Consider the following 23,854-nt stretch of genomic DNA (forward strand, 5'->3'; position numbering starts at 1 on the left):
GTCTCTGGCCATTTGAATTCGAGTCTCGACACCAGAACGATGCATATATTATATGTAGAGTACGTAGGGAGGTATACGAAGTATTTTATGTGATATGTACTGAGAATTACAATCTCGTTGGGATAAAAACGGGGGGTGCAGCAGGTGGCGGCTGTGACTCTTGACACACTGATATCAAAGTTTTTCTTCTCTACAGGCTTGTCCGCATAACATCAGGATGGTGTGGAGTGTATCATAAGTGATGATAAAATATATTGAAGCCCCAAGAGTAAGGAGTTTTATTCACAAGTGATGCATACATCTTGACAATCTGTCGGAAAAAAATGATGGTGCCCAAAACACACGGCTCGGAATCGAACCCGCGGGCTCGAGCATCGGGCATTCCTGGCTTAACAAGACGCTCACCATCTAGACTACAAGAATATTTGAGAAAGCGATATTTAATGTTATATATCGCACACAGTGTCTACTGTTATCTATATACGGCCAAGCATAGGCTAACCCGCTGAGCCAACCCCGCGCTGCCCTGCGGAGTGACGCTTCGCGCTGCGTGGGGCCCCGTTACGTAAAGCGCGTCCTCAGGTTTGTTGGGAGGATTGCATTTCGTGTGCTGGCGGCAAAAGCATGTGCCGCATTGCTGTGGCAAGCTGTGGCGCGCAGGCTCGGTTGTTCATCCAACTCGTTCGTCATGGGGAAGCTCAATATTGCCCACCATAAATCCTACCACCCTTACAGGTTGGACAATATCGAGCGTGTGCGGCGCGATGAAGAGGCTGCGAGGCTTAAGGCAGAGGGGGAGGAAGATCGAATGCGTGTCGCCGTGCGTCCTCTTTCTTTCAGATCTGCCTTCTTTTGCCGTCTGATAGTAGTCTCAGGATGCAGAGGCACGAATGGATGCTCTGCGAAAGCGAGCAGGTGTATCTGGAACAAGCGTAGAGCTGGAGGGTGCACTCGTAGTCACAGAACCGAGCGCGGGTCCTAGCACTGGACGGGACGAAGCGGACAGACTCACGACGGCACGGGGACACATAAATCTCTTTGCAGATATCGAGCAGGTGCATACTGTTTACGCTGTCTACCTCAACGCGGAGTACTCTAACGCATGCTATGTTCATTCAATCATCACAGCAATCCATATCCGAGGCATTGCGCAAGGTCAAGAAGAGCGTACCTGCCGAAACGGAGAAGGGCGTGCCGTTAGCCCCATCGGAAAAGGACCTCAACCCGTGGTACTCGGATAAGAGCGGGAAGGGGAAGGAGGTGGACGATGGCCGGAGGTGAGTTCGTGCCATGGCCAGTAAGAACTGACGTCTGACGCAGACTACAGGACACGAGACCTAGCACGCCAATCCCGCGACGACCCCCTCACCTTTATCAACTCCCAACTCTCGTCCTCCTCTACCTCGTCCTCACGTTCCAAACCTCCCCCTAGACGGGCCCGCCAACGCCGCTCCCCCTCGCCCTCCATGCCGCCTCCCAAATCTTCTCCGCTGTCCCTGCAAGAGTCCCGCCTGTCCCGTGAATCTTCTGAGCGGCAGCGCGCTCTCGCGCTGATCGCCCGGAAGAAGCGCGAGATGGCCGGGAGCGAGACGCCGAGCACGGTCTATGACGAGGACCGCACTACCTACGGTGACCAGTACAATAGGCAGGAAGTGAGGGAGGCACAGAGGGAGCGGGGCAGGGGCAATAGAGGTATTCGGGACAGGCGGTGGTGAGGACCGGTGTGTATAATTATTCCGCTTCAGGTGGTCGCGGACTGTACGATAATGTTATACTATACGTCCTCTGCCCTCGAGTGAGGAGACTATACAATGGTGCAACTACGCCGTAAACGCGCCGCAGACGCGGGCGTGCGGAATACTGCTACCGCCTCCTCTCGCCCTTGTGCATGAACTCATAGCACGCCTTCCCCGGCTCGACGCCTAGTATCTCCTGTACCCGTTCGAGCGGTAACTCGCACAACTCCCTCACGCTCCCTACCTTCCCCATCACGAAATGCACGTTCTTTGCCGTCACCCCGGGCAGACACCTCAGCAGCTCTTCCGCCGTGGCGTTCACGCCCGCGCCCTTCTCCGAATCATCCTCGGCGCCGACGGAGACAGCGACGGACGGGTCCGGCTCGGGGTTGTTGGTCTTCAGGTCCGCGAAGATGTCGGTGGTGGCGTACGGAGATGAGGACCAGATGATGCGCAGGCGCGGGAAGGAAAGGGTGAGCAGGACGAGCTTGGATTGGATGGTCGGTCCGGACGAGCGCCCATCGGGGTCGTTAGGGCCGTTGGCCGTTTTCTTCGGAGGGTATTTGCCCGTTGGCTTCACGTACGATTTCATGTCCGAGACTGTCTAGCCGTGCACGATTAGTCAGAAGTGCCAGAGGCAAGCATCAAGATGTCCACTCACCTCCAAGGAGAAGGATTTATGCTCCTCGAATTCGATCAGGAGGATCGGCTGCTTGTAGTGAACCGACATGAGCTCGCATTGCGTGTACCTGTCCGCTCATTAGCAATTTTCCACGGTGAAGGCCTAGAGCGAAGCGCACAGTCGTCCACTGTTGAAACTCGAGACCAGATCCGGGATACTCTTCCTCTCCACGCACATGTCTGGCGTAAGGATGTAATCGCCGACTGTCAGGGTAGCAGGAATAACTTGCAGCCCAGACGCATGCAGAAGCGACGGCAAGGAGGACCGGAACTCTCTCAAATCGACGATGACCTGGATCGCAGTTAGGCTCGAGTGCAATTAATAGACCGCGGTTGGCACGAACCCTCGAAGGTTCCTTGTTCAGTTCTTTACGCCCACCAGCTATTCGACTGCTTATCGTTTTGATGACAGCGTCGTTGGAGCCTGATCTTCTCTCTTCGAGGATGGGCATAAGCATGGACTATAAACCCGGCGTGTCAAGCATCTAGCCTGCAGTCGTGAAGGAATAGGCGCACCCCTCGCTCTTTGATTAACCGCTCGAATGCTTCCTTCTCTCTACGGAGACCAAGAAGATACTTATGTTCCTCGGAACTGTCCCGATACACCATAAAATATACCCTGACCCCTAAACCCGGACTTGAACTTCTGTAGACCTGCGGTTATGCGTGAGGATGTGAGGCACGGACGGAGGACTCTTGATACCTGCCTCAATACGCCTGACGAAATCCTGATTCGGTTCAAACATGACAATGAATCTAGGTTGTATCTCCGCCAGCATCATGTCATCAGTATCATCGGAGTAGGCCCGCACGACTATCGTCTGCTGCGGCGCCAGTAAACCGTATACAGAGTCGAATTCTTCGGAGAATCCGGGAGCGTCCAGCGAACGAGCAATGTCTTCATCGAATGCCGTTAGCGCGGACGGTTCTGGGGTATCGAGAGACAGGAGGTCGCCGGCGCCTGTGCCCTGGGTTAGCAGACTTTGCATAGGTTTCAGCCGTACCTGAGTACTGCGCAAACTCTCAATCGCTGGGAACACTCACAATTCAGCAATGCTGTCGGCCTCATCCTTCACCTCACTCTCACCCACAACCCCATCAGCGCCCCGCTTCTCCGCACGTCTTTGGCTCGGAGCGGCATTCGCGGCCCCTCCTCTAACTCGCCTCCTGCTTTGCTGTCTCTCCCTCCTCTCCCGATCCTTCTTCTTCAAGGCTTCACTCACCTCTCCGTCCGCCGCGTCATCGGTGAGCCTATCTCCCACCCTATCGGGCAACCCGAAGCCAGGTTTACCGTCCTGCTTTCGGTCACTCAGTTTACTCTTCCACCACAGGTACAACCTTAGCTTGCGCTCCATCATCCGCCTCCCTTTCTGACCTGACGGAGCGTCTGTGTCCATGGACTCTAGGTACTCTGTGATAAGGTTGGAGGTCCGAGTGGAGGACGTCATGATGAGGACAGTATTGCTGCCCGGCGTGACTGCACGCAACCTATCAAATACGAACCTAGTAGGACAAACAGTGCGTGCTCACAGGATCCCGTCCGCCCTATGCCCTCGAATCTCATCATCTCCTCCTCGATCTCCTGGAGTACCTCCGCCAGAGTCTCCCACTTCGGCAGCTCTTCCAGAACGGGGTCCATCCCTTTCGGCAGCCACTTCTTCTTGCTCCCGTCCGTGGTGCCCGAATGCCCACCTTCATTACCGAACTCGACTTCATCGAGCGCTGCCCACGCGTCTTCGTCGTCCGCTAGATCAAGCTCGGTCGCGGGCGCGAGCGGCGCCTTCCGCGAGAGCGTGTAGCACCGGCGCTTCGCGACCTGGAAGATGACGTTCGCGGCGTCGGTGAGGAGCCACGGACTCTGGTGCTGCCGCTGGCCGCCCCCCGCGCCGGTGATATTGGAGGTGACGATGGTCTCCAGGTACGCGTGGAACGCCAGTGCGTCGTACGTCAGAAGATACCTATACTCAAGGAGGGGGGTTAGTCCTGAATATGGTGAAGAGCGGACAACGGTTCCGACATCAGTAGCCGTCTCAGCGTCGCGAGGTCGCTGACGAGCTGCTTCGTCTTTGGCCCGACTTTGTGCCAGACGGGGTCGAGTTGCTTCCGGACAATGGCGTCGAACGAGCGAAAGTACGCGTTCTCGACATTTATGTCGTCCAGATCCAACTTGATGTCACAACTCAGTCTTGTGCTACGTAAAGCCGAAGGTTACTCACGGTGGTATTCGACCTCTTGAGCTCAGCGAGCGTTGTAGACATGCACTGTACGATGGCACCGTGTATGTCCTTCATGGACTCAGTGAGGTGCGGATAGATCTCGATGACGTCTGCTCGACGACGTTCGAGGGATTGCTTGATCTCTTCGTGGAATCTGGAGAGTGAGGAGTCAAATGCCGTCGCGAAGCAGTGTTATGCTAAGCTACCTGGGGTAGATGTGAACTGTGCGTAGCTGTAGCTCCTTTAGGATATTCCTCAAGGGAGACAGTCCGCTGGTGATGTGCTCAGGTTCGTCCGAGAAGGCCTTGAGGAACCCGTTCTTGTTCTTCTCTCTGTACAGCCGCACTATAAAGGCCTCCAGAGACAGCGGCGTGACCCTGCTCGCCACGAGAGAGCGTGTGGTAGAGAGAGGTGAATAATGCGGACACGCATGATAAACTAACGCACAAACTTCTCAGCATGCATGACGATGATGCCGGTGATCAATTCGGTTGGTATATCGGACTGGAGCATGTCGACGACGAGGATGCGGGAGGTAACGGAAATGAGGCCGCCCTGCTTGTATAGATCCTGTCTACCATAATATGTCGAAGTTTAGCTTCTTACCTCAGGCATCCCTGATACCTCTGGATAGGAAACGCACCTGTCTTTCCGCCCCATCTCATACCCGACAATCCTGAGACCAGGCTTTCTACACCCCATCACGCCGAGTTCCTCCCCGATAGCGGATTCCTCTTCAGGTGACGCATTGAGCAGTAGCGTCAAAGTCTGTGGGGAGTCATAGATCTTCATCAGGGTGCATACTATTCTTCGCAGTCCGAGGCCGCGCGCGAGAAGGACAAAGTCGCTGGTTGCGGGGTCATGTATACGTTCGAGAATGGATTTGTGGAAAGGGAGAAGGGGAAGCATTTGGTACTGTACAGACATGTTCACGGATCGGTATCGAGGTGTTCGTATATGTTCGGTTTCTTGAGTTACGTAGGTAGACTATTGCCCTTCAATCAATTCGCTATGCAGGTGTGTACGTGCTCGGGCGGCCGGTCTTCTGAGATTTCCGCCTGGTAGGAGTCAACGAGTCAGCCACCAGAAAGGCAGATTTCCTATATCCTGGCTCTCAAGGGCTTCAATCCAACGGCATACTAGTGGTATTTCTCAGACACAGAGGGCAAGCGCTTCAGCAGGGCTGGGACGCGTCGGTGGCTAAGATGAAGGAGACCGTGACACTGCTTGTAAGGCGTCACGAGATTAGGAAGAGACAAATAGGGTCCCACTATCACCGTCACGAACGAACGTCGAAAAGTCCTTTGCAAACCCATCCGTCTTCGTCGCTGTTGTCAGAGTCTCCGCTGATTTCTTTGACTCTACCTCCCCCCGGGAACGGGAAGTCTATACGTCTGCTTGTCTGCAGGCAGTTATGCAGAAAGCAATACGCAAATGCCCAGGAATTATCATTGAAATCCCATTCATCCACGAGGATTGCTGAGTCGTCCTGCGGTCCTTGCGCCGGGAGGCGATAGAATAAAAGGCAGTAAAGTCTCCTCATCTTTGCCAACGGCGCGGTCACCGGCCGGCACCCTGATGGCGCCTGAACCGATCTTGCCTCATCTTCTTTGATATTGCAGAAACGGAACTGAATTATAGCAGGAGAGAACTCATCCCGTCGCTGGGTCCACGACGCCAATACTAACCTCGCTCTATCTGGCAATGGTTGCTACGCCAGCATTCGTAACCACCCGCTCCAAATAATACGATGGGGGCATGCTACCTCTTCCAGGATTGAAGAACCAAAGGAACAGCTTAACTTCATGGACAATGCGAAATTATGGTGGTACGATCCAATCCCATCATGATGCGTCGACGCCGAACATCTTCCGGGCTTTCCAAAGGCAAGACGCGGCTCGCAGCGACGACTCTGTTTCGCACTTGTCAAAAGATTGGGAACCCAAGCGTCTCAAACCCACCACAAAATAGGAACAGCGCATATGCAACAGTCAGAAAGTGATGATAGTGACGTTAGTGAAGGCCTTACCCGATGTGCTGTCAACCCGTCGAGCCAGGGAGCAATGGCCCGGATACCGGTCACGTCGACAATGGTGTCCTTGGGCCTTGTCACCCGGGTCCTCTTTCGCGAATAAGGGGACAATGAAGCGTGCCCTATACCCAGATAAGACGTCGGCTAATCTCACCCAGTCCCCCAATCCACTCAGGCTCAGGGTCTCTGGCCACAGACTGCCACCGCCAGCCACATTCGAAGCACCCTATCTCATATCGTGGAAGCTATCGATGAGCTTTTACCCATTTACAGATAGATTTGGTCTTCTATCCGCTTCCATCGCGCCGTGACTGCGCGCATTGCCATCAAATTGCCTAACTGGGATGAAGGTAACCTCCCGCCGTGCCACAAGAAGCGTCCGCCTTATGCCCGTCGGCTGGACAAACAGTGATAACGAGGACCAATAAGGCCAAACATCCCCCTGATATAAGCCGCAGGGGACCGGACGCCCTCTGCTTTCCAATTCCCATCATCAGTGGCAGTTTCCAACGATCCTCGACCATCCAAGACCGCTTAACTTCTTCAGCACTTTTCTAACTTGAAAACATGGCTTCTACTACTGATACCGCACTGCGTGATGGCAAGGGTGGGATTTCCAGTCTCTGTTCCGATCTCAAGCTTAACTCACTTTGTACCATACAGAGGAGTCAGTGACTAATGTTGTCTCTTCCGAGCCACCCAGCGCTCCCGTAGTGGAGAAACCGATACCCTCTACCCCGCTTGAGACCCCTAGCGTTCCGTTGGCAGAGCCGCCCGCCGACATTACCACCCTTGCATCTCCAGTCCCAGAAGTCGGTTCCTCCGAGTCGAATCGACCTCACTCTCCGGCGGAGGCTCCCCTTCAAGGTGAAGTTGCTCCAGAAGGACCAAGAACGACTCCTGTGTCTTCTGGGCAGGTTGCTAGCGTCCCTGCGGAGGCTCCGACTGCTAATACGGCACCCCGGGTCCGGCGAGCCGCCAGGATGAAGCCGCAGGGCGTCAGAAAGCCAAAGTCCTTGCTAATCCGCAGGGGCTTCGACGCATCAGGCCCGGAAGTCTCTGATTCTGCGGCTGCGACGTCGGCGTCAACAACGAGCCCCTCTCCCGCGGATGCCTCGTCGTCTTCTGCGGTGAATCGAGGTCGGCAGAACGCGGAGGCCGGGCGCTCCACCACGACACGCCATCGGTCTCCTTCTGTTGCACCGTCGACCTCGACTATCTACCAGTCCGCTCGGGATGCCGAGGCCGGGCTTTCTGGGCTCAAGCGGACACACTCCTTTACTTCGGAGTCGTTTTTATCTAACAAACGTGCCCGAGAAGAGTCCGTCGATGGCGAGCGGACAGCCTATGGCTCTTCTACCAACCGGGAGGAGATAGTACATTGGCTCCTTGGGCAGACTGAGGAGCCGCCTTCTAGTGTACCTGTCCCGTCAGGCTCCTTGTCTTCCGAGACCTCTGACATCCACCGTGCCGCTCGGTCATTAGCCAGGACGGCCTCGATGTTCACCTCAACTGCGTCTATGCCTCCTCCGTCTCGTTCCGTCACACCCGCACGGCAGTCGAACAGATCGAGCCTTTCGACTCGGAGGGTGGACACCTCGCAAAGCATGCGAGCGCCCTCCACAAGTCGCACGCCCAGCCGCTCTCGACGCAGCAGCGTCTCCTCGAGCATCCGCACGCAGTCCGGCTTCGCTCTGTCCGGCTCCCTTCCGTCCGACGTCACTCCTCCCACCTATCCGGTGCAGAATGAGGCGTTCGCCTCGCCGAGATATCACGACCTGGATAGCAGGGACTCCCGCTTCATGTGGAATGGGCATGGCTACTGTGCCCTCCACGGGCACGCCTCAGTGTCAAGGTTATCCGCTGGCAGATACTTTCAGGACTTGAATTTTACAAGTCCCTATTCTTCCAAAGGGCAGGAGCCACTGGACCGCAGGCATGCGAGGAGCGCCTTGGCGTGGACGAGGAACGATCTACTCGTCTTTCAGCGCAAAGAACGCCTTATAGTGAAGGTGATGTGGAATAATGGGCGGGAGAGCGATCTCTGTAAGCTCCCCAAGTCTTATGACGCGATCCGAGTATTCGAGCCTGCTGGCAACGATATTCCCAACACCTTGGCGGTCGTAAACACCATGGGCAACCTTCGCCTGCTCGATGTCAATGCTGCAAAGTTTTACCGCGAGGTCGCGGTCGGAGACATCACTTCGGCCAAATGGCAGGGACAAACTCTGGCCATCGGCCAGGAGGATGGCACGATCGTGAATATTGACCCTCGCGTCAAAGGTCCAGGCGGCGTTCTCGCTAAGCGCAAGCACCACAGCTGCTGGATCTCCAGTCTCAGCTGGCGACAGGACGGCCTCGTCCTTGCTAGTGGGGACAGCTGCGGCAATGTCCTGCTGTACGATAACCGGCACACGAAAATGCCTTTGACTTTCAAGCCGCCCGGACTACACGAGCATCCCAGGGAGACAGAACCGTGGAACCAAAGCCCGGTTGAACCTGGAGTGATCACGGTATGTCCGTCACCTTGTGCTTTTGTGTTCTTTACTGAATCCTCCGTAGGCTCTAGCATGGACGCCGTGGAATCCCCAGCTTGTAGTGTCGGCGGCGACCGATTTCGACAATGACACTTCTGAAATTACCTTCTGGAACTATGGCCAGCATTGGCAGACCCGCGTTGTGCCTTACTATCGAGGCACCAGTGGAATCTCGTCTCTCCATTTCTCGCCCATCGAAGGTGTCAAAGAACTCGTCTTCACCCTCTGCGAGCCCGCCAATCCCTCTTGGTTCGACGACTCAGTTGAGCAGGGATATCGACCGGGTCTTCAGCACGGCGTTAATGTCCTGGACGCGTCCACTCTGAATCAAGTAGCGTGCTCCGAGTCAGTAGGCCGATGGGTCGATGGAAGCGCTCTCAGCCCCGACGGCACGCAGCTCGCGTGCGCGATAACTAGATACAAGAAAGTCCAGATCTTCGATATCTGGGGCAAGCCACGCCGCGAGGAGGTAAAGACTGAGAGTTTCGAGGAATGCTAGCGTAGAATGCGATAGACGTACGTATTACTTGCATATTCCTTCTCCTCTTCGCTAGGTAATCCATGTTGCTATGATACGCTCTCCTCTTCTGAAGCAATGCATCCAACATAGCAGTACGTGTACCATGGGCAGCTCGATTCAAGGCTCGCTCTCGTGACACCGCCTGTGGTTAGAAGTCGGCGTTCTCCTGCTTCGACTGTCCAACGTCCAACCTTTGTATGACCAGATATGGACGCTAGTGAGATCCCTGAGGAGCACAGGTTCAGTATACGGAGTAGTCCGTTATCCGTACAAGAGAACAAGGTGTTCATCGTAAATGGTACACGTTTCTTCGCGCAGCGGCGACCGCCAGATGCACTCGACCAACTTCGATTTCTCATATCTCTTACCTCCTGGTATGCTCGTTGGCACCGAGGAGGCTTGCGACTATCCCAGCGCTGTCCTGAATCCTCTTATTCTTCTCGTATAGAAACTGTATCCCCTTCGTGGCATCAGCTAGGAGCTGCTCTTCGGGTGGCATGACACCCATTGCGGGAGTTAGGAGAGGCAGAGCGCCTACACCGCTCTGCCGCATCAAAGTGACAAGAGCCTGAATCTGTTGCTTGAGCACGGTGACGTAGGCTAGCATGAAGATTGGTATCTCAGAGGTGATGTTCCAAAGTGGAGAGTAGCGTCGTACCTGCCGTCTGTGCTAGACTAGTGCCTGGGTGATAGGCATTCTCACTGAGACGCGAAAGATGAAGAACCGCTCTCAGTATTGACCGCAAGGGTACGTCCGGGGGCGAACCCACATGCTCATCAAAGCGCTTCTCGCGTTCTCGCTTATCCGCGCTAGCAGTTCTTGAGCAATATGCATATTCTGTTTGAATAGCTCGGGCGAGTTCGGATCGGTTCCTTGGAGGCTGGACTCCGGGAAGGGCTGACTTAAGAATTGCTGAGGGTAAAACCCGTTCAAGTTTTGAGAGTAGTTCGGCTGGGCAGAATACAAGGCACCACCAGCATTTCCCAGACCATACCCCATCTGTTGCGAAGGAAGCATGTTAAGATGTACTATCCACACTCGTTCTGTCAAGTCGATTCAGAATCAGCACAAGCCTGGCAGACTAAATGACTGATTGAACAGACCGATTTGTGGCCAGAGCGTTTGGTAGGTGTGTGCGAGTGTTTGGCAAAGTCTTTGCGAAGCGGCACTACTTGTGCATCCCAATCCGCCGCTCCCATTGCCACACCTTTCGATTCGACACTATGGATGTCTCATAGATAAGGGATATACCACTCGATTTCTCGACAATCATCATCGCATTTTCAATTTGCGATGCCTCCCTTGCATCCACCTACGGTCGTTTTACCTCCGATCGCAAAAATCATAAATTGTTCGCCTGAAGAGCTATCAGAAAGGCTGTTGTACCTCCGTAGACTCTACAGTCCAAACGTGCGAGGCTCCAAAATCCTCAGTCGCAGAAGATGTTATCCCACCCAGGATGATGCTCCCTCGTCCGAGAACCTTGTCTACAAGCCAGCAACAATAGATCCCGAGAATCAAGCGTTGGATGAGCTCCGTTCGGACTCGTTCGAGCGGACGTATGCCATCCGCTGGCTCACGGCTTTCTGTGCTCGAGCGGATCGATTGGCTGATGCTACCGATGGTGTGGCCTCCGCCGTCGTTTCACTGGACAGCCTTGTACAGGACGCAGCCGCACTGCTCGCCATCTGCGCAGGTACTGCATCTGCAGGTACCATCTCGCGAAATTTCGCTTTCGACCAGGGGAAGGTCCAGGTGCAGCTCACAGATATCCCCCTCGACAATCATGACTACTCCAGTGTCGGAGCGCAGACCTGGGGAGGCGCTTGCGTGCTCTCTGAAATGATAGTGCAATCGCCGCAAGACTTCGGCATCACCGCTTCCGCGCTGCGTGGCCCCTTTCGAGTGCTGGAGGTTGGTGCTGGGACTGGTCTTGTCAGTCTGGTTGTGGGTAAATTGGTTCAAGCGCGCTGCAACGCAGATGCCCGCAATTGCTCAGTCGTCGCAACCGACTACCACCCATCCATACTGGCCAACTTGGAACACAATATCCTGCGTAACTTCCCTGGTACAGGATCATCCGATTATGTGTCTGTCTCAGCTCACTTTCTCGACTGGGCGCAGTATTACCGTCAAGATTCGGAAGGCGCTTCGCCACCTTTCAACACGCCATTCGATGTCATCCTAGGAGCTGACATCGTCTATGAATCCGAACATGCACTATGGATCAAAGGTTGTGTCAAGAAGCTCCTAAGGAAGCCCGCTGACGCGGATGGCGGGCATCCGCCCCAGTTCCATCTCGTTATTCCGTTACGCTCCACCCATGCCGCAGAGTCTGGGACCATTGAGCGTGTGTTTTCTCGTGCGGATACCGAGAGTTCTGTGGAGAACACCGAACGTACGTGGGACCTCAGAATACTCAGCAAAGAGTCTATAGTCTGCGAGGCGGGTGGCGATGTTAGATACCGAGGCAACGGTGCCGAAGTTGGGTATGCTTACTACAGAATTGGCTGGCTGAAGGTCTGAGGATCGCTGAGCGTTATACTCATTCGCGTCTCAGATACGACATATAACATAGATGTTCATGGGACTAGTTATGTAGGTTTATACATATAAGATACAGGTAGATCCCTTTTACACTTAAACAATACAATTATGCTCCCACCCCGATAAATAAAATAGTCCGGTGATATTAGTCTTCTACGAGAGGTCCAGAATTTGCACCCGCTCGTCTCGCACGGCAAACAATAACACGAATCTTCGCCCCTCCGCTTTTCGTTTCGCGACCTGCTCGCGAATTTGATGACCATACCCAGAATGCTGACTAGGTAAGTTGGCGAGGATTGCCTTCCAAGCATCTTCGTCGGTCACCCAAGCTGAGTCTCTGACAAGGACATCGAAGACATTCAACGGTACATCAACAGCGATCACAGGAATGCCCGTCTGAACCGCCGATTTCACTTGAGCGGCTGTATCGAAGGCTGTCGAAAGGCGTGAACAACCTGATCGTCGACTGGAGTCTGAGAGGTAACACGTACCTCGATCCATGAACAACTGCTTCGACCTTTTCATCTGCTTCTTCGTCTCGCCGGGTAACAACAATTGAATCTCTGAGGTGCCAGAGTTTTCTTTGGCAATAGCGGCAGGACCAACAGGAAGCTCGGGCACTGCAGAGACTCCAGAAGTCGAAGTATCGACTTTCTTCTGCTCAGCGATCTGCTGCTGGAGCCATCCGACAAGTTCAGCCCGAGAAACTGAACGTAGAAGTCAGAAGTTGATAGAAACTTTGAACTAATCATGACGCTCACTTTCATCTTCGGTTCCCTTGAGCATATTCCTTACTTTGAAGGCAGCTTGCTCGCGCTTGACTGTCCGGGGTCTCGGAACCACAGTGAACCTAGTGAGATGTGAGGACCATCGGGCTCAGATAATCCTGGGATCGACCCACAGTATTCCTTCTCTGGAGCACAGGTCTGCATGACTCTCGTTCTCGCCCTCCGGTAGCCCCGACTCGTACATGACATCGGCACTGATGTCATTCTGCCACAGAAGGGTGGCGACTTCGAGACGATCCAGCAAGTATCCGGGATGATAAGAGACAACGTAGACGTCGCATCGCCGGGGACTCCAGAACCCGAACGAGCGTTGTTCCTTGACCAGATTCCTGACCGAAGTACTCTGGAAGACTGCCAGGGCACTCGTGATCTTATCAATAGCCAGCTGGAAACCCATAGCGCAGAAGGAATCGGCGGTGGGATCGGGGGGAGTAAATTGTCGAATCAAAGAATCATATCTGGCGCTAGGCGTCAGCGGATGCGACACTGTGGACATAGACCTCACACACCTTCCTCCCGCTGCCAAGATATCGGTCCGTTTATTACGTTTGGTAACCTCGAAACAGACACCCCCCTTGAACTGTGAGTTGTGGTTGCCCAGCATCAGGGGTCGGAAATGTATACGTCTTGTAACCCCAAGACTACCAGTATACTCGAGCACTTTCTTCACTTCCTGAATGGCAGGCGTAAGTTGAATCAAGACACTTGAAGATGCCTTCTCGAGCTTCGTTACTACTGAATCGACGTCGCCGTCTTGGAAAGTGTCAAATATTGCAGACATAGTATTCGAGGCAGCGCACTCACAAGTCTCGGATAGGACCTCTAGGTCGTCCGCCATGCTTCGAAGAAGACCTTTATTGAGCAGTAAAGTGCGTTTCTGTGGCCAGGAAGACTTCGTGCGAGTCAAGATGTTCAACACAGTCTGTCGGGTCTCTTCCGAAATGCCGTGGAAGATGAGGTCCGGTACTGTTGTGAATTAGCTGAGAAGACAAACGTGAGCATACAGAAGTGGTCTAACCCTTGGAATGCGAAACGTGAATCTCGTAATCTTGCCCGATGCCCGGGAAACTATCAAGGCACTTATTGACTATTGCTATTGACTCTGCGATGGCTGCGATGGGTCCATATTCGAGGTCGGGACTGATGATGTCGAAAACCGCTGCTTTGGTATACTTCGGATGCCCGGTAGTCACGCTACGATAGCTTCTTCAATGCCAGGTAACGTGTAAGATGAGGAAACAGCTCACTTAGGTCGATAGACGTTCCCGACGTGAAAGCGTTTTACTCTTCTCATTTTGTCTCGGGCTGCAAGACGGGCGAAGGGTACAAGAGCATCATTCGGCAGGGCAACAACCTCGCCGTGCCGATCTAGGAGTAAGACTCTGTTGTGCTCATTCTCGGGATCCATGGCAGGCATAAGAAGAAGAGGCTCCATGTGGACGGCCCCGTGCAGTTGAAAGATACCAGTTAGTGTCTGCTCTACAATGTCGTTCAGTGACGCGTGCTCGGGAAGCCGGCTTTCTTTGTCATATAAGAAAGTCCTGGCTGGCTTGGATGCCTGATTGAAAAGAGCGGAGAGCACCGCCTGATAATGGGGCGAGTCTTGTTTCGCTGGACAGATCATTCCAATAAACATCTCGGGGAGAGCAGGAAGCAGTGAGCTCACCCATCATTCGTATCGCCCCTCGGAAATATTCGTCCTCCACCCTAGGTGGCAGCAACGGACTTTGCGAGAGCTCGAGAGCTGATGGACGAGCATTGGGGTCATGTTGTAGGAGCCAGTTGATGACTATAGTAATACGGTCGGCATTTTGTCAACGTGACGAACGGTTAGCTTACTCTCTCGTTGCCGTGCTCGATGTGGCTCCCAGCCAGCAGGGAAGATAATCTGGGGCTTACGAAGATCCTCCAATACTGCGATGCGTTCAGCCCCGGTACTGAACATGTAGTTCATCTCGAAGAACACGATCTAAAAACCACTTCAGCCCGAGAATCAGAAGCCGATGACCTAACATACTCCCAGGCTATACATATCCGCTTTATTCTGATTTCGACGAGGACCATTCTTATGGGACTGCACCTCTGGTGCAATATACAGTCTAGTTCCCACCTCTGACAAGGGAATGTTTAGCGAAGGATATATCCTATTGGGGAGTGTCGCCGTACCCAGCGTCATATCGTCGCTGCCTACGATGCCAGGCGCGACATCAGAAGGATCGACTGCAGCGAGACTGGAGGTTGCAAGGCCAAAGTCGCCGACTATCGGCTGCAGTTAAAACCCAATAAATATATGCAGGGCCATCGGCGCTACTGACCTTTGCAGTCGCCTTTGCCATCTTCAAGAGGGTAAGGCGATCAATCAAACGTGGCTCTGATCGCGACGTGTGAATGAACGTACCGATGAATATGTTAGTCAGTTTGATATCTCGATGGAGCTGTCCGACGCTAGTCAAAGACATGTCTCGAATATGAGCTATGGGACGACTCACAATACCGAGGCTAGACATGTGCACTAGGGCGTCCACGATCTGCATAAATAAGCGCCACGCTTCGTCTTCGGATAAACCTTCGGCAATGCGCTACGATGTGTTAATGAAAAGGAATGATCCCGTAGCACAGTCCGACTTGCCTCTTTCAACGTCTGGCGCTCCACGAATTCCTAGATCGACGTCAGAAAATAAGGGGCCACGTGAAGTATTTTTACATACCATTTGGATGTATAGGGTCCTTGAGACAGCAGGGGAAGGTACCCCATTGCCGTTTGTGTCCAGCAGCGCGAAAAAGTTCTGGTCGGATTCGTCACTCCCATTGTCCTCGTCGTCATTATCAGTCTCATTATCTGCCCTCGAAGAGCCGGAACGTGTGAAATGGATGCTGGGGAATGATGACTTGCTTCCTGCACCCGACTCCAAGTCATCCAGGTCAATGCTGAAAGGGTCATTCGAAAAATTCTCCCTTCGTCTGCGAGAGGCTACAGAGGTGAGACCGTCTTCGGTTCCATCTTCCTCGGTATCAGAACCTGAAGACAGAGGGGTGGCGAATGGGTCGGATGTCTCGACCCAAGTAGTATAATAGCGGACAATGAAGCGATGATTGAGGCGACTTAGAGCGTTCACCTCTCTGAAGATCCTGGTGTCTTTTTGGGTAGCACGTAGACGGACCTTCTTCACTACAGCACACCCTGAGCAGATAATCCCTTTGATCAGGGCCACACGTACCTGCATAGATCCTCGAGTCAATCTTATTACGGGCTTTGACGACTGAGCCAAATGCGCCTTTACCCTGTGGAGAGCCCGGGATGACGCGCTAGGCTACGCACATCGGTAACCGACTTACCAGAAGCTCAAGCTCTTCCCAATCCTCCTTCCACCGACTCGAATGCCTCGTTCTCTGTGCAGGCACCGTGAAGTACTCTTCCGGAGATGCAGACATATTATATGGCACAGGAGTCTTGACGTCTGTCATAGATGCTGCTTAAAGGGGAATCTGATGCACGTAAGCACGGTACGACGTACCGGAGAATGTAATCGCCCTGTCTCGCATGCGTATCCCGGGCGAGATAATGGATCCCGACAATTCTCGGATAAGGCTATAGCACGATACCGCCTTCTTCTTGCCAGAAGTCAGCATACTCGAAGTCACCTGATAGAGCGTGGGCGAAATATCGCAAGCATGCAGAGCAGCTTGAGGGTCGATGAATCTTTGCATAACATCCCGACCTAAGAGCATCTGCAGCACGACGACACCAGCGCAATGAATGTCTCGGCTTCGGGTATACAACAAAGGCGAATCAACCGCGTCCTTGGGTAGCCTACGAGGTATGAGTGAGATGGCTGAAAAAGAGCTTGGCGAGGAAGGCGTTCACCATGTATCCGGAATCTGAGGTTCCTCACCATTAGGGACATTGTAGCCAAACGGGTTGGACCGATGTAAATCAAGTAGCTTTCCGTAGTAACAAGCCTTGCGAATCTTGACCAGCTTCGTCTTCGACTGCGAATCGTCGTTCGCGAGACAAATACATCGAAGATCGAGTCCTATAATCAACATGGAATATAGCTGTCTTTCCCTATGAGTATGAGACTTCGATCGTACTCACCTCGGTGAATCAAATCGGCCTCATGAATTGCTTGCAAAGCCGACAGCACTTGTAGGAGATATTCCTGAGCCACTGTCAATACGCAGTTATGTGGTCTAGTTGCTTTAATTGTACCGTAGTTCGCTCTTCCCGCAATGTATCGCAATTTTCCAAGACATCCAGGAGAGTCATAGATGGCCTCTGCTCACATAGGATAGCCAGACGCGTTGGGTCAGACGTATGAGGCATAGTCAACTTTACAGCGTAGACGCTAATAAGGTTCTCATGTCGGATCGTGATCAGCTTCTGGATGTCCGACTCGAGTTGCTTCAGCTTCTTGCGCCCTTCAAAGGCGGTTCAGACGGACGTTCCTGGTGGCTCTATCAGACTCACCTTGACTGGTGGTGTAGTATGATGCCTCAAACGTGTAGACGTGTAGCTCAAGTGGTAGAGTCACATTCACATCATCACAGACGGGTTCCGCGAGATAGGTGACTCCAAGGCATTCTACGCAATATAAGCTGACTAGCCATACCTCCAAGACGGCACGTACCTCGCTTTGGGTGGAATAACTTCACTGTGTGAAAAGCTACATCACGCACGCGTATTTCCTGGCTGAACGTCTCCGTCGGCGTGTCCCCCGACGACGGCACCTCGGTGGCATCAGACTCAGCCCTCTTGCGAGCCTTGATATTCTTCTGCTTCTCTAACTCCTGTCTCTGCGCGTCGGCCTGAATCTCTTCCGTGAGTTGCTGTGCGAGCTGCTGCACCCTCTCCAGCTCCTGTTCCGCCTCCAGCTGCTCTCGCTCTTTCCGCGCTCTCTCTTCCTCCAGCGCACGCTGGCTCATCAGCATCGCAAGGGAGCCTACCGGTTCAACGGCTGGCTTCACGTTATCATTCAGCCAGTCCTGCGCGAAGGTGACGATCTGGAAGACCATCTCCGACCCCTTCTGCTTCTGCGCTTCGGCATGTATCGCCTGACTCAATTTCGTAACATGACTGCTGGCGAGCCCTTCGAAGGGCTTGCGGATTGTGAATATGGGGTACGCCAAGAGTGGGTACGTCTTCGGGAATTTGACATGCAAGTGGAAATAAATCTTGTTCGCATGAGTTTCGTCAGGATGGACTACTTTGATGATGAATTCAGGTTGTTTGGGTGCCCCCTGTTTCCGACGAAACTAGTGTTAACTCATGTTCGTGAAGAAAGGACGTATTCACGGTAAAAATCATAGTGGCCCTGGTCTAAGAATAGCCCCTATCTTCTCCTCCGGGCGCAATCGATCCTCATTGCAAGCCGCCGTCGTCAACGCAGATCCTCCATAACACCACAATAACCTCTGGGACCATCTATGTCTCAAGATCTCCCCGAAAAATGCCGCCGATCACTCGTTCATGGCCCCGTGCCCCAAGCCAGCCAAAACGCAATAGAGCAGACTTACCTTCCAGACGTTGGAAGGAGGGCATTCCACGAATTGATCAGCATAGATAGACTTCAGCGCAGTTATCTCCGACTGTTGTAATTCTTCAGCAGACTCCATAATATGAAGGTTTGCAAGCTTGAACAGGTAGTCGGGGACGTGCTATGCTTCCAAGATATATATGGATCGCCAGAGAAGGGGAGGGCCCTTTGGACCTCAGCAACTCAGGCGAACATAGCGACTGCCGCGATGCAAGGACAATGGCGGTTGTGGTCAAGGATAAAATCAGTCGCAGGCCGACCCTTGGAGGTCTTTAACGAGCCTCGAGGAGTCAGCGTGTCACAGCGCGTAACAGTGGCGACCTTCCCGAAAAGGAAGGCAACAACAGAACGCTGGCATAGCGCTGGGAGCCATCTCAACACTTTCAAAGTCATTGAAGAGGTGTATTCCCCTCATTAAAGTGCCCGATAATTGTTATTCCCTGGATGACTACATAGATAGCTTGGAGCTCAGCGTACCAGTACTTATCTCGACGAAATCAAGGCCTTCCTCCCACGGTCCTGCCTAGTGACTCTTTCGACGGCGAAACATGAAGGCACACCGACCGACGTCTCAAAATGGCATTGTCACTATAACATGACAGTGGTTGCTGAGAAGAAGAAATAAGGTGGCACAGGAGCTGTGTCTTACAGCTTTTATATGAAGCGGACGGAGACCCTCCGAGGTTGACATCTGTCTGATTCTGTCATGGATGTATGAAGGTCGACTGCATTGGGTAAATGCATTGCCTTAAATGGTTATACTTGTGGTGCAGCGTCTTTCATGGTGAGATTCGGTGTAGGCAACCTAAGAAAAGATGTCCTTATATTAGAAAGCTACATCCAGTATTGCCCACAGATGGCTCGTTCTCGATTCTGTAATCCTGAAACCTATAATAGGCCACACTCCCATCATCATATTGCTGCGCTACACCCCGCTTAAGATTGATAATGAAGTCTACGGTAACCGCTCTGGTTCTCGTACTTTACCTCCTGGGGACTTTGCAGAAGGGGTCAACCACTGCATTTGCCTTCGGTCGTGCCTCAGGCCTCAGAGGCTCGCCGATGCCTTAAGCGAACGCTTGTATATAATGGGATGAGGTATGGCTCAAGCTGAAGATTGATGCATGGTCCAGCATCGATAGCCATAAACCAGCTCAAATTATGATCCGCACGATATGACAGCAACGTAGCATCTTTGCACCAATCGATTCGCTATAATCACACGAGAGCTACACGCCCCGTACACCCAGAAGAAATTGCCCCTTTATCGAGTGTATTCCACTCAGGCGGTAGAGGTGTAATTGTAGACCGTCGTATAGTTGAAGACCTGATTGGCGGTGCATAAAACCTGTGCGGGGAGTCGACGTAAAACTCGCTTCCTCCGAACGGAAGGTGCGGAATCATAGACATACCTCACCGGGGTAAATGTTGGAGCATTCGGCGTTGACGTTGGGGTTGTTGGCCAGGAGGGTTGTCAGGGACACACCCGTGCTGTCAACGATGTTCAAGCAGCTGTCGCCTGAGTACACAACATGCACGGATCCACAGTCTTGGCCTTGGATGCCCAAGCACAGAGGCTAAGGATGTGTTTTAGAGTATGACGAGTAAGCAAGAAAAGTCCTTGTCACCTCTCCCAGAGCGAGGTTGTCGCATGCCGCATCTATCCGCCCCTGATTGACGAACGCAAGCTGGTATCTGGCAAATGGTGTTTCCTCAGTGTGCTGAATTATCGCATGAGTGAACGTGGCATACGTGGAGACACCCTGCTGCGCAGAAATGGCGTCGCAAGTATCACCAAGGTGAACGGTGTAATTGCGAGCACAAATAGCACTTTGGGCTGACGCTGGAGAAAACCAAGTAAGTTCAAATTCTGCTCACACCATGAACGAACGTACCGATGGTGGCAGACAAGACAGCTGCAGCAACAACGAGGCGGGCGCTTGCGAACATCTTCAAAAGCTTGAATGGAAGGTACTGGGTATTCGAGGAGGATCCTATGGATGGGGATTACCGCCGCGCGGCGCCGCTTTTATAGCTCTGCAGTAGCGCTTTCTGACTTGTCGACGCAGCCGCGGTCCAGGGCCCATCACTTCGACCCTTCAGACGCAGCTACATTTTTTCTCACTGTGCTTCGTGATGAGTCGGGTCCCATCATGCCCTGGAGGGTCTCCTTTGTTTCTGGGAATGACTAGGAAACGCGAGAATTTGTCGAGAGCTCGCCGCTCTCGATCGCTCGGAGAGCCTCCTTCGTAGACGACTCAAATGGGATCCACCCATCTCACGCGGACGCAGGACGTGCATGGGTGTATGAGTCACGACTCTGTTAGCCGGACGCACGTTCGCAACCACCGCAGGATGCAGGTGACCAACTCCCGGTATACTGAGGCCCAATTTTGATAAGGCGCAGCCGTGAAGCAAGTATCTCATTCGTGCAGACAATTCACCGTACTGTGCTACGCAAATACAAGCTGATTATACGCTGTATCGTTACGAGAAACTCAGGGTCCAAGGGCGCTTACCTTAATGACGATTCCACGGTTCGTCCATCAGACCGTCTTGCCAATACAGCGGACGATTGACCCGACGTAATCCCATCGCATGCCGTCGCGATGGCCTCGCATCATGATCAGGGGACAACCTTTTTCGCCTTCTGAGCGCTCGACGGGCGTCTTTCTCATCCTTGAACTTACGCGTTCGGTTCCGAATGAGAAGCGAAGGGTCACAGTCACGTGATCGTGACCTCGTGATTGAACGCGAGGCAGCGCGTGGCGTCGAACAAAGGATCTTCACAACGTTCTCCTCCTGAGGCAGACGAAGGAACTAGAAATGAGTAAATACCCTAAAGTTACAGGTGAGTATGCATTTGACGCATTAGGGAGCTCATGTTCATAAATCCAGGCTTTGAGCTCATCGAACAAATCGGAGGCGGTGGCTTCTCAAGGTCAGATCGTCCTCGAAGATACATATGGCTAGATACTTTGCTTGCTGCCACACCAATCCGAACGTATGTTTACTAACTAGGATTTTGTAGAGTATTTAGGGCCGTGAATGCTGCAGATCATAGAGTAGCAGCCTGCAAATTGGTCTTGACAACAAAGGAAACTACCGAAACGAGCCGAAAGATGCTTGACAAGGAGATGCGTATACACGCCGCACTCAAGCACTCCAATGTTCTCGAATTCTTTAATGCGATTATAGTAGAAATAACCAGCAAACAAGTGTACGTTCCGGGCACTTATATGCTCCTTGAATTCGCTGCTGGGGGCGATCTATTCGACAAAATTGGTACCGTATCCATTTACTCAACCTGTAGTCTGTGCCCTGATAAATAGACAGTTCCTGATATGGGAATCGGCGAGGACGTCGCACACGTCTACTTCACACAGCTTGTCTCTGGAATGGTACGTTCCACTTTAGACAGGACCTGCCACCCAGGTCAAACCTGTGAACAGGAATACATACACAGCCAAGGCGTTTGCCACCGAGACCTGAAGCCAGAGAATCTCCTCTTAGACGCGGCAGGTGCTCTGAAGATAACTGACTTCGGCCTAAGCTCTGTGTACAAGCTCAAAGAGACCGGAAAGACGAGATTGCTCACAGAACGCTGCGGGAGTCTGCCATATGTGGCGCCCGAGGTGATATTATGCGTCCAGTGCACTATCCATGTTAGGCTCACCTTAACTATAGCTAAACTCGGAGTCTCCATACCAAGCGGAACCGATTGATATCTGGGGCATGGGAGTTATTTTGTTCACCCTGCTCGCCGGAAGTATGAGTCCTCCATTTGCACTATGGCTTTCTGCCAGAATTACTGATCTGATTGATGCAGATACTCCGTGGGACGAGCCCACCAAGAAATCCCCCGAATTTCGGAGATATCTTTCAGGTGACATTTTGAAAGAAGCTCCGTGGAATCGTCTTGACCAGGATGTACTATGTTCGTCTTTATAGCTCTATATGCGCTGCGTCCCAGTTCTGACGCAGCGTCTTAGCTTTAATTGTGGGATTGTTGAATATTGATCCGTCGCGGCGTATGACTATCCCAGATATTATTCAACATCCCTGGTATCAGCGGTATGTATCTCTCTTTGTCGAATCGTTTACACCTGCTCTGAAAGCGCCACCAGGGCCTCTTTTATTGCCGCTCAGGGTGTTGGCGTTCTTGCAGAACATTTGACGCAGCCATTGAGAACAGTCGGGGACTTCGACATCGCTGCACCGGAAGTACCGATGTACGTGCAACGCCAAGCGCAGCTGCCGGTCACACATTCTAACCCTGAACTGACTTGCAGGGAGACGGATGCAGACGGCGATCAAGTTATGCAATCCGCTCATCAGACTCAGTTCACGCAGTCCCTGCTGCTCTTCGTAAGTTCATCTCAAATTATGACTCACTTATTTGACGAATATTGTTTTAGTCCCAAACGCAAAATGGGCGAAGATATACCCCTCACCTAACTCGTTTCTACTGCTCAATACCCCCGCACGACCTCATGCCTCTTATACAGCAAAGCCTTGAGGACTTGGGCATTACCTTCAAACTCAAGCCCCAAGATCAGTCTCCAAGCGCCCCCGACGTTATTAGGCTTCGGATCGGCGGCTACGACCGTAGGAAGGAGATGTTCAAAGGTTGGGTGGATGTCGAGAGGTATGCGTACAATAACGTCGAATGCTCCTTCTGTATCATGCAGCGCGATCAGGTTAGTGGGATAAGTCAGCCTTCTAACTCCTCTCGCACCGGGTTTAACTCACCACGTTCCAGGGGAATCCGATTTCTTGGAGACAGCTGTGGAAGGCTCTGGTCATGTCACCGAAGGTAGATCCGCACGTGCTGAGAAAGCGGTAAGGATGGTGTCAGTGTGCGTGCACCCGAGACAGAGCTACTGCGCCGGTTTCATCTTCACTGTATACCTCTCATCTACCATCCCATCTCTAGCGCCAGATTGAACCGCGTTCATGTAGACAGATATATCAGCACTTGCATATGGGAGACCTCAGTCCATTACACGCACGGGCGTGGGCTACCTGGTGGTTACAGTCTTTTAAGATTCAACCTTGTCGGTGTCCTGCACGGATGCAGATACATCCGCCCTCACCGTTCTTTTTACACTTCCATGGTGACTTCGGATTTAGCAGGCACGCACCTGATACTGTCTGTGAGCGGCATAACCCCATTAGCGAATCTGATAAATCGTGAGAGTGGATAGCAGCAAGCTGAACTCGATTGATGATGCATCAGCAGATAACCGAAGCAGGAGGACG

General features: G+C 52.8%; 8 protein-coding genes across 8 annotated transcripts; 4 read left to right on the plus strand and 4 right to left on the minus strand.

The window, feature by feature from the left end:
* Positions 1-688: 688 nt before the first annotated feature.
* Positions 689-2,019, plus strand: GLOTRDRAFT_65874 (uncharacterized protein; the record flags this gene model as incomplete). Its single annotated transcript, XM_007871919.1, has 4 exons — positions 689-820; positions 876-1,055; positions 1,129-1,277; positions 1,328-2,019. The coding sequence occupies 4 exons, from the start codon at positions 689-691 to the stop codon at positions 1,713-1,715; spliced, it is 849 nt and encodes a 282-aa protein (XP_007870110.1). The 3' UTR covers positions 1,716-2,019.
* GLOTRDRAFT_117975 (uncharacterized protein) lies at positions 1,581-5,542 on the minus strand (the record flags this gene model as incomplete). The annotated part of the gene is made up of 13 exons (XM_007871920.1): positions 1,581-2,340; positions 2,398-2,485; positions 2,537-2,709; positions 2,762-2,878; positions 2,934-3,071; positions 3,125-3,276; positions 3,499-3,905; positions 3,962-4,375; positions 4,435-4,583; positions 4,634-4,787; positions 4,840-5,010; positions 5,085-5,207; positions 5,277-5,542. 13 exons carry the CDS (start codon positions 5,540-5,542, stop codon positions 1,864-1,866), a joined length of 2,829 nt encoding a protein of 942 aa, XP_007870111.1. The 3' UTR covers positions 1,581-1,863.
* A 1,690-nt stretch (positions 5,543-7,232) lies between these two features.
* On the plus strand, positions 7,233-9,701 carry GLOTRDRAFT_96382 (uncharacterized protein; the record flags this gene model as incomplete). The annotated part of the gene is made up of 3 exons (XM_007871921.1): positions 7,233-7,272; positions 7,329-9,178; positions 9,228-9,701. The coding sequence occupies 3 exons, from the start codon at positions 7,233-7,235 to the stop codon at positions 9,699-9,701; spliced, it is 2,364 nt and encodes a 787-aa protein (XP_007870112.1).
* Positions 9,702-10,059: 358 nt separating this feature from the next.
* On the minus strand, positions 10,060-10,849 carry GLOTRDRAFT_112444 (uncharacterized protein). Its single transcript, XM_007871922.1, has 4 exons — positions 10,827-10,849; positions 10,493-10,766; positions 10,381-10,424; positions 10,060-10,322 (listed from the first exon to the last, which is right to left on the minus strand). The coding sequence occupies exons 2-4, from the start codon at positions 10,738-10,740 to the stop codon at positions 10,087-10,089; spliced, it is 528 nt and encodes a 175-aa protein (XP_007870113.1). The 5' UTR covers positions 10,741-10,766; positions 10,827-10,849; the 3' UTR covers positions 10,060-10,086.
* A 407-nt stretch (positions 10,850-11,256) lies between these two features.
* GLOTRDRAFT_8913 (uncharacterized protein) lies at positions 11,257-12,237 on the plus strand (the record flags this gene model as incomplete). The annotated part of the gene is made up of 1 exon (XM_007871660.1): positions 11,257-12,237. A coding segment is annotated over one exon (981 nt), but the record flags the coding sequence as incomplete, so codon positions are not given.
* A 186-nt stretch (positions 12,238-12,423) lies between these two features.
* GLOTRDRAFT_48687 (Serine/threonine-protein kinase) lies at positions 12,424-18,671 on the minus strand (the record flags this gene model as incomplete). Its single annotated transcript, XM_007871690.1, has 26 exons — positions 12,424-12,704; positions 12,762-12,977; positions 13,032-13,120; positions 13,172-13,516; positions 13,568-13,811; positions 13,863-14,024; positions 14,077-14,252; positions 14,306-14,669; positions 14,725-14,847; positions 14,898-15,027; positions 15,076-15,170; positions 15,225-15,317; positions 15,374-15,394; positions 15,424-15,493; positions 15,548-15,637; positions 15,676-15,717; positions 15,794-16,227; positions 16,277-16,340; positions 16,395-16,471; positions 16,562-16,869; positions 16,924-17,092; positions 17,155-17,218; positions 17,269-17,477; positions 17,527-17,640; positions 17,687-18,311; positions 18,555-18,671. 26 exons carry the CDS (start codon positions 18,669-18,671, stop codon positions 12,424-12,426), a joined length of 4,722 nt encoding a protein of 1,573 aa, XP_007869881.1.
* A 1,025-nt stretch (positions 18,672-19,696) lies between these two features.
* Positions 19,697-20,542, minus strand: GLOTRDRAFT_123194 (uncharacterized protein; the record flags this gene model as incomplete). The annotated part of the gene is made up of 4 exons (XM_007871923.1): positions 19,697-19,940; positions 20,005-20,169; positions 20,221-20,435; positions 20,488-20,542. The coding sequence occupies 4 exons, from the start codon at positions 20,540-20,542 to the stop codon at positions 19,875-19,877; spliced, it is 501 nt and encodes a 166-aa protein (XP_007870114.1). The 3' UTR covers positions 19,697-19,874.
* A 932-nt stretch (positions 20,543-21,474) lies between these two features.
* GLOTRDRAFT_48573 (Pkinase-domain-containing protein) lies at positions 21,475-23,438 on the plus strand (the record flags this gene model as incomplete). The annotated part of the gene is made up of 11 exons (XM_007871681.1): positions 21,475-21,533; positions 21,624-21,877; positions 21,929-21,993; positions 22,045-22,239; positions 22,280-22,361; positions 22,422-22,529; positions 22,585-22,666; positions 22,720-22,828; positions 22,889-22,960; positions 23,011-23,292; positions 23,355-23,438. 11 exons carry the CDS (start codon positions 21,475-21,477, stop codon positions 23,436-23,438), a joined length of 1,392 nt encoding a protein of 463 aa, XP_007869872.1.
* Between the last annotated feature and the right edge of the window lie 416 nt (positions 23,439-23,854).

Source organism: Gloeophyllum trabeum, assembly GCF_000344685.1.
Source record: "Gloeophyllum trabeum ATCC 11539 unplaced genomic scaffold GLOTRscaffold_00015, whole genome shotgun sequence".
Taxonomy (NCBI): Eukaryota; Fungi; Basidiomycota; class Agaricomycetes; order Gloeophyllales; family Gloeophyllaceae; genus Gloeophyllum; species Gloeophyllum trabeum.